The sequence below is a fragment of the Accipiter gentilis genome, chromosome 16 (genome assembly GCF_929443795.1).
Source record: "Accipiter gentilis chromosome 16, bAccGen1.1, whole genome shotgun sequence".
In the NCBI taxonomy this organism is placed as follows: Eukaryota; Metazoa; Chordata; class Aves; order Accipitriformes; family Accipitridae; genus Astur; species Astur gentilis.
Window position 1 is genome coordinate 26,247,193 of NC_064895.1, and position 13,151 is coordinate 26,260,343.

Below are 13,151 nucleotides of genomic sequence, written 5' to 3' on the forward strand. Positions count from 1 at the left end.
AAAAACAACCTCGCGCCCGACTTCCCTGCGTGGGTTGTGTCTCTGTGATGGCTGAGACCGTGGGACTCACCCGGAGATCTCGGGGTGCGTGTGTGCCTGTGCGGGTCCGTGTATGCGGGTACCAGCCCTTCCCAAAGTCACACAGAAAGCAATGCAAAGCAAACCAAACCAAACCAAACCCATCTACTTGCTTTCCCTAAACTTTACTTTTCTTTCGGCGAACGGAACCGTTTAAACAACTTGCACCGACAGAGCAGGCAGCTGTGTTAAGGAAGGGATGGAGTAGGAAAAGAGAAAACAGGCAGGGCAGGAAATAAATCGGCTTTCCGACGTACATACAAAGGCAAACCTTCCGTTGAACACCGAGGTATGAGGCAGGAAAGAAATAAACGGGAGCAAACGTTCGTCAGAAATACTCACTATGATAAAAATCCCTCGCAATATCGGATCTAGATGTTAATAAGGAGAGAGATGCAACCAGATAAAGCTGAATTCATCTATCTATGCGCCTAATCATTCATCTATTCCCCCCTAACCGGCATCTGGACCCATAAAAAAAAAAAAAAAATGCTGTTGCCGTGTATCAAAACCTCAGCTTTATCCGCTCAGAAATCCTTTGCCCGGCACTAAAAATTCACCTCCGGTAAATTGAGCTGGTTGCTTAAATGAAATTTGTTTCCAAAATTGCAAACAACGCCCTCCTGTATCTAACACCCATTTCGACAAGTCCCCCAAATCAAAAGCAAACCTTCCTTCTCCCGACGAGCTGAGGAACTAAAGGCTTCCCGACCAGCGGGGAGAGACAAATAGGACCGTATTTACTGTACTTACTTTTCCCCCAAATCTCGCTCCCAGTCATACAAAGCTCTCTATGTTGGTCTTTCCAAAAAGATGTAGCGGTCAAAGGCTTGGAAAAAAACCCCCGAAGTTCGTAAAACTAAGACTTAAAACCAAACCAAACCAAAATCCCCAAACCTCTATTTATATCAGAGAAGAGAAATATTTTTTCCCTTTTTTTCTTTTTAGGGAGGAAAATAATCCAACAACCCAACCACAGAATGTTATCTTTTGTATCTCTGAGGAGGAAACCCTAACTATTTAAACCTAGGTTTCTCCATTAAAATTCACTATATAATTTTATCCTCTCTGGCCATTTTTTGTTTACATTTTTCACAAGGATCTCCTTATGTTACCCCCCTCAAAAAAAAAAAAAAAAAAAAAAAAAAAAAAATCTGCCATTCACTGCTCAGCCCAACTAAAACCTATTTACTCCTTTTTATAACCACGTCTGCTGCTGATTTTTTTGTATCTGTACAAATTTTTTTTCTTTGGCAGGCACAAAGACTTGTATTTTTCAAAAGAGGGGATTAGGAACGTTTGCAAGACAGCAGACAATGCCTAAGTCCCGGGCAAAAAAGCACCATAGTTTATCCAATTTTCGACTTAGTGCCATTCAACTGGTCATTTATGCAATGTCATCCGACCAAACAACATGTTTCCCTTTAAAAAAAAAAAAAAAAAAAAAAAAGAAGAAGAGGTTGGTTAAGCTGCTAGCGGCACATTCTTTTTTTATTTATTTAAAGCAGAAGAAAATCAACAGCTTTTCTTTGGAAAATATTAATTTTTCGATCACACTTTGTTCGAAAGTAAATGACTTAGGTCTTTGTACCTAATCTTTTCTTTATTTTTCCTCCTCCCTCTTTTCCCGAACAGAAGAGGGAGTGTACTGAGGTATCGAAAAGCCTGAGCGGTGAGAAGTTGAAAATATTAATATCTGTCGTTATGATTTAGATGATTCAGAACAAACTTGAACTCTTGCGAGTATCACCTTGGGTTTAGAGGGAAGCGTTTTGGTGGCGAAGAGAAACAGGACTGTACACAAATACTTTTAAACCAAAATTGTGGTCTAACCAGTCTTCCCCTTTCTCCTTAGTCTTTCTTTTTAAAACGTTCATCAGCATATGCCTCATTTCAAATGCAACAAATGTAAATATACTTTTCCCTGCACAGAATTTTAAGTGAATGTCCAATAGTTTCGAGGGCGGTTTAAGTCAGCCTAACAGATGCAAACAGTCTTGGAGCTGGAGTGGCATCTTTCAGTGCCCTAAAAAGATTTTCCATGGGCAACAAAGAAAACTGTCACACCTTTTCCCATCACCGCTTTAATTTATGCTCAGTCGCCAAGTTTTTTTCATATTGATTTCATAATCACTTTAAGGCAGAACACTTAAAATAAAAAAGAGCCTTGAAAAGGAAGGTCTTACAGGGCCAGCGCCAATATGGTGAAAGTGGGGGAGAGAGCCAGGACTGTAAAGGTTGTTTTGTAAAGTGGGGTTTTTATTATGCACCGACTCTCTCCGCATTTACTTAACTCTTCACGGGCTGTTGAGTAGGTTAACACCCTTAAAGGCCTCTTTCATGTCCAATACCTCGTTTGTTTGTAGAGGAAAATGAGTCTTTAACACATTTCCACTGGGCAAAGATTTAGGTTTGGTTTGTTGTGTTTTTTTAACCCCAACATAAGGAAAAACCCAAAGAAAACCCAACCCTTTCAAGTCTTTTATCATTCCAATAAAAATATTTATTAAGGAGGGCGAAGATCCCCAAATAATCAGCCTTGTAACAGGAGAATAAAGAAGTGAGATCTCTTCGGATGTGCACCAGAAGCCCTAGGCAGGTTTTTGGACGGTTCTTCGCCCCACGCTCACACATGGGTGCCTCTGTGTGTGTGTGCACGCAGATGCATATTCATCCCCACCTATGTGCGGACACACGCATTGTTGCAACACCCTTACGACTCTGTGTAGCCGGCAAAGCCCAATAGGTCATCTGTTGTTTGTGCTCTTTGTCTACTTCTGTGCACACTTTGTAAATCGGTACATGTGTGTCACGAAACATAGATATGAATTTAACTCTGTCTATATATACAAGTATACAGCTAAACATACAAAAATACTGTATAAAAGTGGATTTTTACCTTTGTGCGTGCAACTTCTCTCAAGAGTACTTTGTCTTTCTATCCTGCCACGTAACTGCCGATCTAAGTCCCCAGTTCGGGAGAAACTCGTATTTAAATGGAAATGAAAGTGATAATTATTCTGCATTTCATGGGGTAAGGGCAGACTGCAGGATGGCAGTGGGATTTCGCCAGAGCACTTGAGTTCGATGGGAGTAACTGGGTTTTTCCAGTTCACCTTAACTATTGGTTCTGTGCGAGTCGTGTAACAAAGCAAAAGCTATATGATCTCTCTGTGTCTGATTTATTTCTTTATTTTCTTTCCTTCCCCCCCCCCCCCCTCATTACTTAAGAGCTCAGTGGAGGCCCAGTGTGGACTTGTACTGAACGGGCAAGGAGGTGTGATAAGAAGAGGTAAGAGGTTACAAATACTTGGGTCTATCAATTTTTGTAAACATAAACCCCACACGGCTTCTCTCTCTCCTTCCCTCCCCCCCCCCCCCCCCCCCCCCACTGCTTAGCGTTGTTTGGATTTACTGCCGAAATAGTGATAATTTGACATTTGACAGAAGTACCTTCAAACTAGCTTAGAGCACTTCACATTTCACAGTCCATTTGCACTTTACAAATGATCTGTTCCTCGGTAGCTCTCGGATACTCCCGCTGAATCCAGAGCTTTCTTGACTCGTTTTATCATTCCCCGTTTAATCGAGTTGATCCCTGCGAGTTTGAGAAACCTCTTCCCTGGCGCCGGGCTGTTAAATCGGCAGTTTGATCTCGTGTGGGGAAAGGAAGGAGCTTTTTTGGAAATGTGGTTTCAGTGGCTCTACAGACCCGTGCGGAACCCGTTCTTGAGTGTCACTTTATTTGATAACCATCTGTCAATGTAAATATCTAACGTCAAAGTTCGAGGAAAGATTTGGAACTCTTGTTAAATACGTATTTCTTCAGCATTTGCGAAATCTGACTGTTCTGGGGAGTTTGTTATTGCCGTCACTTACCCTGAAGAGAAACAAAAGTAGTCTAAAGGCCTGACGTAGGAACGCATTTCTTACAAGCTCAAACGCATACTTCCATTCACAGTACAAAACGAATAATGCAGTGGAAGAGAGGACACTTCATGACTCAGCCTCTTGGAATGCGCATTTCTTGTCCCATTATTGCCTTTCTTATCCATGATAGCCACCGCGAAAAGTAGATACTTAGGAGATATTTTAGGCGATGTGATACTACCGTGGCGGAGGGACGGGTTTAGCCATCACTTCCCTAGACAAAACTTTGCGCTGCGGCAATAGTCACACACGACGGCGGTGAGTGGAGACGGAGAGCAGGCGCACAGGCGGCTACACCCGCGGCGGGGGGGGGGCGAGGTTTGGGGGTATCATCTCCCCACACCGACTAACAACAGGCTTTCTCCGGGCTTTCCGCGGGGTGGCAAGGCGGCTGGCAGTGGGGCTGCCCCGGGGGCCGGGATCGGGACCGGGGGCGAGTATGAGGTCGGGGCCGAGGCCCGGGGCCGGGGCCGGGAACCGGAGCCAGGGCCGGAGCCGGGGCAGGGGCCGGGGCCGGGGTGGCGGTGGCGTTGCCGGAGCGGTGGTGCTGAAGGGACAGCTCCCCTCGGCCGCTCCGCCCGGCCCCGCCTCGCCGCGGCGGGCGGCCCCAGCCCCGCGGCGGGGGAGAGCGGCGGAACCGGCGGCGGGGAGAGGGACTGTGTCTGGGAGAGGAAAGGCGTTTGGGGAGGGCGGTGGTAAATCCAAAATCTGCCGTCCCCTCCCTGGGCACCGCTGGCGGGACGCTGTGGGGAGAGCTGGCAGCGCGGCGGGCTGGCAAAGTCCTGCCCAAGTCGTGCTGTCGGTGGCTGCGCCTGCCTAGGTCCGTGTTTGTCGGATTTCAGGGGATTCTGATTATCCCTAGGAAGAGGGATAATTCTTTCGGGTTTGATCTGAGAGCTGACCTCCGAGAAAAGGAGATCGTTAGCTGAAAGAGAGAAAGACAGAGGCCCCATCAGCTGGGGTCTGTGCCTGTAGTGTTTGACTGCGGTTCTCATTTCCCTGCTGATGGGCGGCTTAAATCTCAGTTCAGCTCAACTCCGGTTTATTCAGCTCTCCAGCTCCTGTTAAGGAGATTCCAATTACCTGTGCAGATGATTGTAGTCAAGACTCTCTCTTCCCCCGTCTCTCTCTCTCGCGCGTTTTAAAGCGATCAAATTATTCAAGGTTTTAAAGATTGATAGTAAAGGAAATCCAGCATGAAAATGCAAGGTTTTCTGTACCCTGATCTAAGTGCTGAACTACTACTGCACTGCTAGCTCTCTCTTGGCATATTCAGGGAAGATATCAAAGGCAGGAGTATAAGTTTCAAATGTATATTAAAAATACATAATAAATATTTTGTCCGACTTCAAAAAAAGCGATAGGTGTTAGCAGTAATCAAAACATCCTGCGCCTAAGCGCTATACAGTATCCCATATAAATAAATCACACTTCTTTTCTAGTAATACATCAATAAGAATATATTAACTCGAGAGCGGCTTCCCTAATATTTTAAACATCTTGTGTCAGATTTTTTATTTTATTTTTGTCACTAATATATACATATATTTTTTAAAAGGTTGCTTTTGAGTCTTTTAGATCCAACAGCAGGAAGAAAAAGGGGAAAAAGAAGGAAAGAAGGAAGGAAGGAAGGAAGGAAGGAAGGAAGGAAGGAAGGAAAGAGAAAAGGGGAGAAAGGGGGAGAAAGGAGGAGAAAGAAAGCAAGAAAGAAAGAAAAAGAAAGGGAAAAAAAAAAGAAAGAAAGAAAGAGGAAAGAAAACTTCCCATATACTTTCCCAGAGGAACATACCATTGCCTAGTCCTCCCCCCAAAAAAGCAATCTCTAAAAAGTGCCATGGTTTGCAGTCCTGGTGTTAATACTGATAGGAATGACAAACATCACAAGCACGGCTCTTCCCTGCTTCCATCTCTGGCTGCCATTGCACATATCAGCTGCCTTCTAGATTGTTTAGTGCAGTGGTTTGGTGTTTGCTTTTAATGAGGCTAGGAAAGTAAAAGATTTTTGCAAGGCTTAGGTGCTGGCGAGCTAATTACTAGCTAGAGAAAATATTTGCCACCGATTCCAGGGCAGAGATCCCCATGCTATCACTTTCAGTTAATGGTGTGCAGGATTTAGCCCGGAGCTTCCCTGCTCTAACCATCAGAACCAATAATCTTTACTTTTCCTACTGCTCGTGTATCGATAGCTTCTCTAGCCTCAGGCAGCGGCTTTGATATGTTAATATTTCTGAGTACCAAATTCTGCAGAGATCATATTAATGTTGTACATACAGAGTGGAGCTTTGCCTTAAAGTTGAATATTCAGATCGCTCGTTTCAAAAGAAATCACTTGAAGAAATGAAGCTTCTATTTACAGGAGTCGTCTGTGTTTTTTAATCATTAAAAAAATCCCTCCCCTCTTATACTTTCCTATTAATCGTCTCAGGCTTTTATTACATACCCATTCCCTTTTAATTCCTCTCTAGGTTGCCATTTTAAAAGCAGAATAACCTGATTCCTGTTTGATTTCTCTCTCTGTCTTTCCCCTTCTCTCCCTCTCTCTTTCTTTTTAAAATTTCTTTTTCTTTTCTCTTTTTTTTGCGGGGGGGGGAGGTGGGGTCCTTTTTAAAATGCCCTCCAAGCCCCCTTCCACACCCATCTCTTCCCCATTCTTCGGACATGAAGTGTATGCAGGCTTAGTGTCCTCACCTCCATATATTTGGATTAAAAAGACAACACGGTGACATTTGGCCTGCATCGTTTTATGAAATCGAGATGGCAAACTCCAAAAAAAGCTCTTGTTTCGCTTTGTGATCATCCATCGTTCCTGCCCCAGGCTAATTTCAGAAGCTTAAATACTGCTATCGCCTCTGGGCCATGAAGAGAGAAGGGCCAACCTATCGGCAATAGCTCTTTTTCGATTGCCCTTGGCAACATAAAATACAAACTACTTTGGATCAAAACATTTTTGGGGAATTAATATGATCTGAACTCTGCACGTTTTAAGAGATCTTGAGTTTGTCAAATCGCTTAGAGGTGACTGACATTCGAATGCATTAGTGCCTAGCTAGGAACAACCCTCAGATCTTATTTGATTAAAAAAAAAAAAAAAAAAAAAAAAAAAAAAAAAAAAAAAAAAGAAAGAAAAGAAAAGGAAGAAAAAGAAAAAGAAAAAAACCCACCCTCTCCTTAAAAGCTCAAGCATCAGTCACCATAAAGTCCACCAATAAAAACTGGGGAAAGACGCTCCCCTTTCTCGCCTCTGCCTTTTATATATTTAGTCGTGGTATCACCTCTCATTTGAAAGGCACTCGCTGAGCCTTGATCCTTTCCCCCATCCTAATTTTAATTTTTGACACTCAAAACTGACTCCTAACCACTCAGTCATTAAGGACGAGACTTTGGGCAAGAGGTTAGAGAAGGTGGGTGAAGGCAGGGGCTGAGGGCCTTGCACCTCTCCCCGGGACAATCTTCTCCCCTGCTATTTTGTGTGCAGATGAAAAGGAAAAAAAAAAAGAGGGTGCTGACGTGGTACCACCTCCCCACGGTCTCACCCAGCCATCCCGGGATGCAGGAATGGGCAGAGGGGACATCCCCCTACACCTTGCTGTATCTCATGCTCTGGCAAACCGACCGGAGTTACCCGGCCAGCCCCCACCCCTAAGTGGGGGTGCGCCTAAGGACCCCCCCCGCACCCTCCGCCCCAGAGCCCCGCCGTGTCCCGCCCCAGGGGAAGGCAGGGCCGGGCAGGACGGCGCTCCCTGACCCCTTGGCAGCTCCGGGCCGTGAAGGTGAAGGTCTCGGTGAGGCGGACGGGGGTCCCCGAGGCTGAACCGTCTCCCCCCGCCCAGCCAGGAGCCCACCGAAGGCAGGGCAGATCCCCTCCTTGTCTTCCCTTTGTTGTCCTCTTCCTTCCTTTTTCCCGGCTCTTCTGAACCTTACAAGAGCCTCGGGACTCTTGTAATAGCCCATCATTGTGTTCGGATCCTAATGCACTGTCATTAGCACTGTTGTCTTTTTCTCTTCTTTTCTTTTCTATTCCAAGGGCCAATTTAAATCGCATTAAAATCCTAAATAGCTGGCTTAATTAATGGCTCTCGCGGCTCCAGCTGAGATAATCTGCCAGCCGACTAAAGCCAAATCGGTCGGCGACTTTCAGCTCCCCGGGAGTTTGGGGCTGGGGAAGAGGCCGGAGGGGGCTGAGCAGAGGGTTCAAGTGGGCTCTGCCCGGACTCCGAGCGTTTCACCGAGCCGGGAAGGGAGCGGAGCCGGCTCCCTTAGGTGCTGGCAGCAGCAAGACCTCTGGGCGAAGTTTGGGGAAGAGATGTGAGGTTGGGGGTTGTGTGGTTTTTGCTTGCTTGCTTGTTTGTTTGTTTAAGGGTTTGTCTTGTTTTGATTTGATTTTTTTTTTTTCCGCTGGGTTTTTGTTTGTTTGTTTGTTTTCCCTGCTGATTATCAAAGGGCTATTTTCTGGCTGTGCACGGAGAGGGAAGGGAAAACCCCTGGGTAGGGATCTCACCTGCTTTGGGGGTCTGTGCTGCTCCCCTCTCTTGCTGGGGTAGAGGTGGTGTGTTACAACTTTTCTGTCCCCCTTTGCTCCATTCCGAGCGGTGGGGCTGTCGTGATCCACCCAGTCCTAGCTTGGCCTGCCTCAGTGGAGATTTCGGAGCCACACAGCCGTGGGATGCACACCGCACCCAGCAGTCATCAGCATTCCCCAAACTCAGGCACACACGTGGGGAACAAAGCGTGTCAAAAGCACAACACAGGTGGGCACACACCACACACACATACATACCACAGACACACACACACCACACAAGCTGCCAGTGTTGGGGGAGCACAGCTTCCCCTCCTTCAGCATCGGTCACTCTGCCCCATGCAGAGCCTCAGCCCCTTTCCACACCCTCCCACACACAACCCACACCACGCACAACCTGCCCAACCTTCATCCTCCAGCTCCACAAGACCCAACACCGGTTCACACACGCTGTCCAGCAATGCACACCCATGTTCTCAAGGCGCTGCCGCAGAGAGGGCCCAGAGACGCATTGAAAACTGCTGATGAATTCTTATGGCTTGTGCATAGGAAAAAGGAATGAAGTAGATTTCTTTTCTTTTGGGTCTGGTTTGGGTCCTATCCTTCACCCCAGGAGCTGTAGAAGTGCTCCTGTATCAGTGCTGATACATCTTGGTAACGGAGGGCTGGCTCTGGGTCCCTGAGATTTAACATCCCCTTGCATGTTGACACAATCTTTAAAATTGATATCCTGTAACAACCTCCCTTATTTTATTATTCTGTTTTCCACCATAATACCTTGCTTCTCCCAAGCTATTTTTTTTAACAGTGTCTAAACTTAAAACTCGTAACAGTCTTAATAGCCTTAAAACCTGTGTAGCTAAGAGGCTGGTCTTAAAAACTGCTGATCATCCGCTCAGTGCTATTGAATCTTCGCTTCATATTAAAAAAAAAATTTCTTGTGCAGGCAGGCATGTCCCTCTTTCCCTACCATGAATGTGGTAGTGATAGACACTATCTCAGAATTGTTTATGTTCCTGGAAATAGCTGGTTTATATGAGTAGTTACATGATAGAAAGCTTGTTAACTTAAGCAAAACCAAAATAATAACTGGGAAAAAAACAATACTTACTATTTTTCCTGACAAATGTAGATGAATTTTAGAATTTTGAATATTTAGTTCCTGAGATTAATGACTGGGTGATGTGAGGATAATATGTAGAACTTTTTAAATTGCTAATAGACCTTTGGGAACTGAATATGGGATTAAATAGTAGTGATAAACTCTATACAGTAAACTGCTTGCTTAGACTTGCTACTTGCTAGGAAAAAAAAAAAAAAGCTAACGAGAGGCAGATTTTCATGTCTTCATTTTGTAATGTACTGTAAACTTGCCAGAATTTCAGAACAGAGCAGAAGATATACTATAAGCTGGAGACTCCTTCCAACAGCACCTGTAGATATAAATAATAGACTAATAAAAAGCATAGCATGTTATTAATATTTTATATAAGATTAATCTGTAGGCACTCAGGCGTGCTTATACTTAATAATGTACACAAGCACACAAACATGCATATATCCTGAAAAATAAAATAAACACTACTTCTGCACTGTTGTCACAGTACTTCTGCGCTGTTGTCACCAGTGTATTATGATGTTTCCTTCCATAACTGCATATTTATGGGTGAATATCTTGGAGAAAGGGACTACCACATCTTGAATGAATATAAAATATCCATCATATTGCAGCTGTTATAATTAACAAATAAGAAATGATCTTGCAGGGTGTAAGGATGTGTGTAGCTATAGAAAATTATAGACACGCATTTTCAAAAATGTATTTAAAGTGTAAAAATCATCCAGTGACAACAACTGATATTTCTCTCTCTCATTCCTAATAAAGCAATAGCATTACTCATGAAAAAAACATAAAAAAATGTGAGAATTTGGATTTTGTCAATGAATAGATGCACAAATATTTAACTCTGAGGGAGTCAGGGAGACTTACATTTCAGCAGATGCCCAAGAGCTTAAGTAAATCAGAATAAATCATTGCACTCCAGCCACCCTATTGTCCTCTTCGTCTATACAAAGGGAAAGCTACAACCAAAACAGACCAAGCTCTTTTTTGCATCATGTGTTGTTGGGATTTTCATTGTGTTGACAAGACTGTTGGGTTAGAGTATGGCTCTGTTGTTCTTGCTGCTGTCATATACACAACCCGTCATCAGCTTGTGTTGGCATTTTGTACTGACTTGTGCTATTTGATGGGGAGACAGGAATAAGGAAGGGAAAATACTCTCCCGCTCTTTGCTGTGACTACCTTTTTCAGTATCACATAGCCTAACTTTTGTTCATTCTAGGCTTGGGAAACAAAGCAAAAGTGCACTTCGCACAAAGGAGTATGTTGCATTGAGTATGAACCAGTCAGCTAGAGGGAAAAGGATTGAGCCCCAAAAGTAAGCTAGCAAAAATGAACGTAGTCTTTTGTTATTCCTCTCCCTCAGACCACTTGGCAATAATCATAGAATAGAATAGAATCATAGAATAGTTTGGGTTGGAAGGGACCTTTAATTGTCATCTAGTCCAACCCCCCTGCAATAAGCAGGGACATCTTCACCTAGATCAGGTTATATATAATCTCCTGAGATGATTCAGTAGCTGAAGTGATTCAGTATATGGCAGTACTGGAGCCCAGCGCTTTCACCCAAATGTGATCTGCTGCACAAACCATATCTCTTCCTCACCCATCTTTTTCCTCTCAAACAATCATATTTGTTGAAATCAACATGAAAGTGAAAGATCAGAGGGTAAAACTCTGTCATGAATAAAGAAGAAGAAATTGAATAGAGTTGGATGGAAGAGAAGCCCTGAAGAAGGGTTTGTGTGCCTGAAAGCTTCCCTGCTTTCTTTCTTTTTTTTTTCCCCAAATGTATCAGTTGCAATATAAAAGATACTCCCCCTTCATCTAAATCTTGTCTTGCTTGTGTCTTTAGACCTCTACAGCTGTAAGAGCGCAACTATCACCATTTACAGTCATCTCTAACACAGTAACTTATGGAAACAGATGATGTCAGACCAGATGATGTAATCACTTCCCTGTGGGAATAAACGGTTGTCCTAAAAAGACTCTTTTTAACATTCACAGGCCCATTTCACGTGGTACTCAGAGCATGAAATTGCTGAGGCAATCTGCTGGATGATCCTACCAGCTATGTCACCTTCTTCCTGCTCTCCTATTCTTTTTCCTAGCCTTGCAATGGTGTGGGTAACTAGTCAGGGAGCAATGGCCACAGTTTTCCCTTCTTTTATGCACGCTGGTGGGCACACTGATTTGCCCTGGCTATGTGTGGGGCTCTTCATCTGATGAGCTGATGGGGTCTTACCTATCCTGGCACCAGATGCTAGTCTGTGAAGATTTCTAAAGCAAGAAAAAGCTGCTAAAAGAAATAGGGATCTCCAGGTTGAACTGCTAAACTCATGAAAGGCATTATTTCTATTCTATTTTTGAGGGCATTTTCTTCTGCTTCTTCAGCTGGTGTCTGTTAGTTTCCCACCTCTCAAATACCCTGTTATGACAAGACCAGCTCAACAGTTGAACAAGGATTGACTTTTCCAACAGCACCTACAGTGGCATTGGGTTGACATGAAAGAAAAAGTGGCTGTTGCCCCTGCTGTTTAGTGTGACTTAAAACGTATCTTGTCTTCTCCCCATTGAGCTGCACTTCATAAAATCATTTGTCCACTCTAATCCATGATCAGAGTATGGGGGAAGGAATACACTAAAGCATGTGTGTTTGGCAAGAAACCTAATCCTTCATCTTGCAGTGTGGTTGCACTTATCCTTTCCTTTCTCTTTCCGGCAGCCCTCCCTTCGTTTATTGCCATGACTTTTTCCGTTTACCACCTGGTCTAAAGGCCAGGATTTCATCCATCTCCTCTCCAAGGTGGTGTTTGTGGTAGGAGGTCTGTGCCTTCAAAACTGCACACAGTTTGTGACAAAGACATAGCTTCGCCTAGAAAGCACCACACCGCTCTCTGTTGCTGTGTCAATGAATAATTAATATAGTGAAATAATTATATGCAACAGATTTTACCTTCTTATAATTTGCAACTTGTTCTCCATGTTACTGAAGAGCAAATGACTTAGACTTGTTGTTCTCTTTTACTTTTAACACATACCTGGCTTGCCTGGAATTGCTTTGTTTAAGATCATATTGCATAGGCATGGTATTTTTAAACATTCTAGACTGTAAACAACCTTCTTCTAAATAGTAATGAGAAGTGTTCCAGTAAATTCTGGTTAGGGTAGGAGCAGCTGCAGGGTAACAGTTTTTTGGATTAAAGGAACAATTATTTATCTGGCATAAATGGTGCACATACTGGCTTAACCTGGCAAGAAGATAAATTTTAATATGACACTGATTTCAGTACAGTCTCACTCATTATAAATTTTACAGACTTATTGAAGTAAATAAATATGTACACATTGCTACTGTTTTCTTGACACATATATATGTACACGTGTGTATATGTATTGTGTGGCAGGAGACGCCAGACAAACAAATCTACTCAGTGTTAACACTCTTCACAAATGTACCTGACAGACCAGAAGTTTGAAAATGTTGACTGAAAATATTTA

At 43.7% G+C, this 13,151-nt stretch overlaps 1 protein-coding gene across 2 annotated transcripts in view; it reads left to right on the forward strand.

The window, feature by feature from the left end:
• Nucleotides 1-13,151, forward strand: part of TFAP2D (transcription factor AP-2 delta) — a 48,460-nt gene that overhangs the window by 1,747 nt on the left and 33,562 nt on the right. For both annotated transcript variants that reach the window (XM_049818782.1, XM_049818783.1), the window contains one exon: nt 3,310-3,370. In XM_049818782.1, the coding sequence (XP_049674739.1) occupies nt 3,310-3,370 (61 nt within the window). The remainder of the gene's footprint in view (nt 1-3,309; nt 3,371-13,151) is intronic.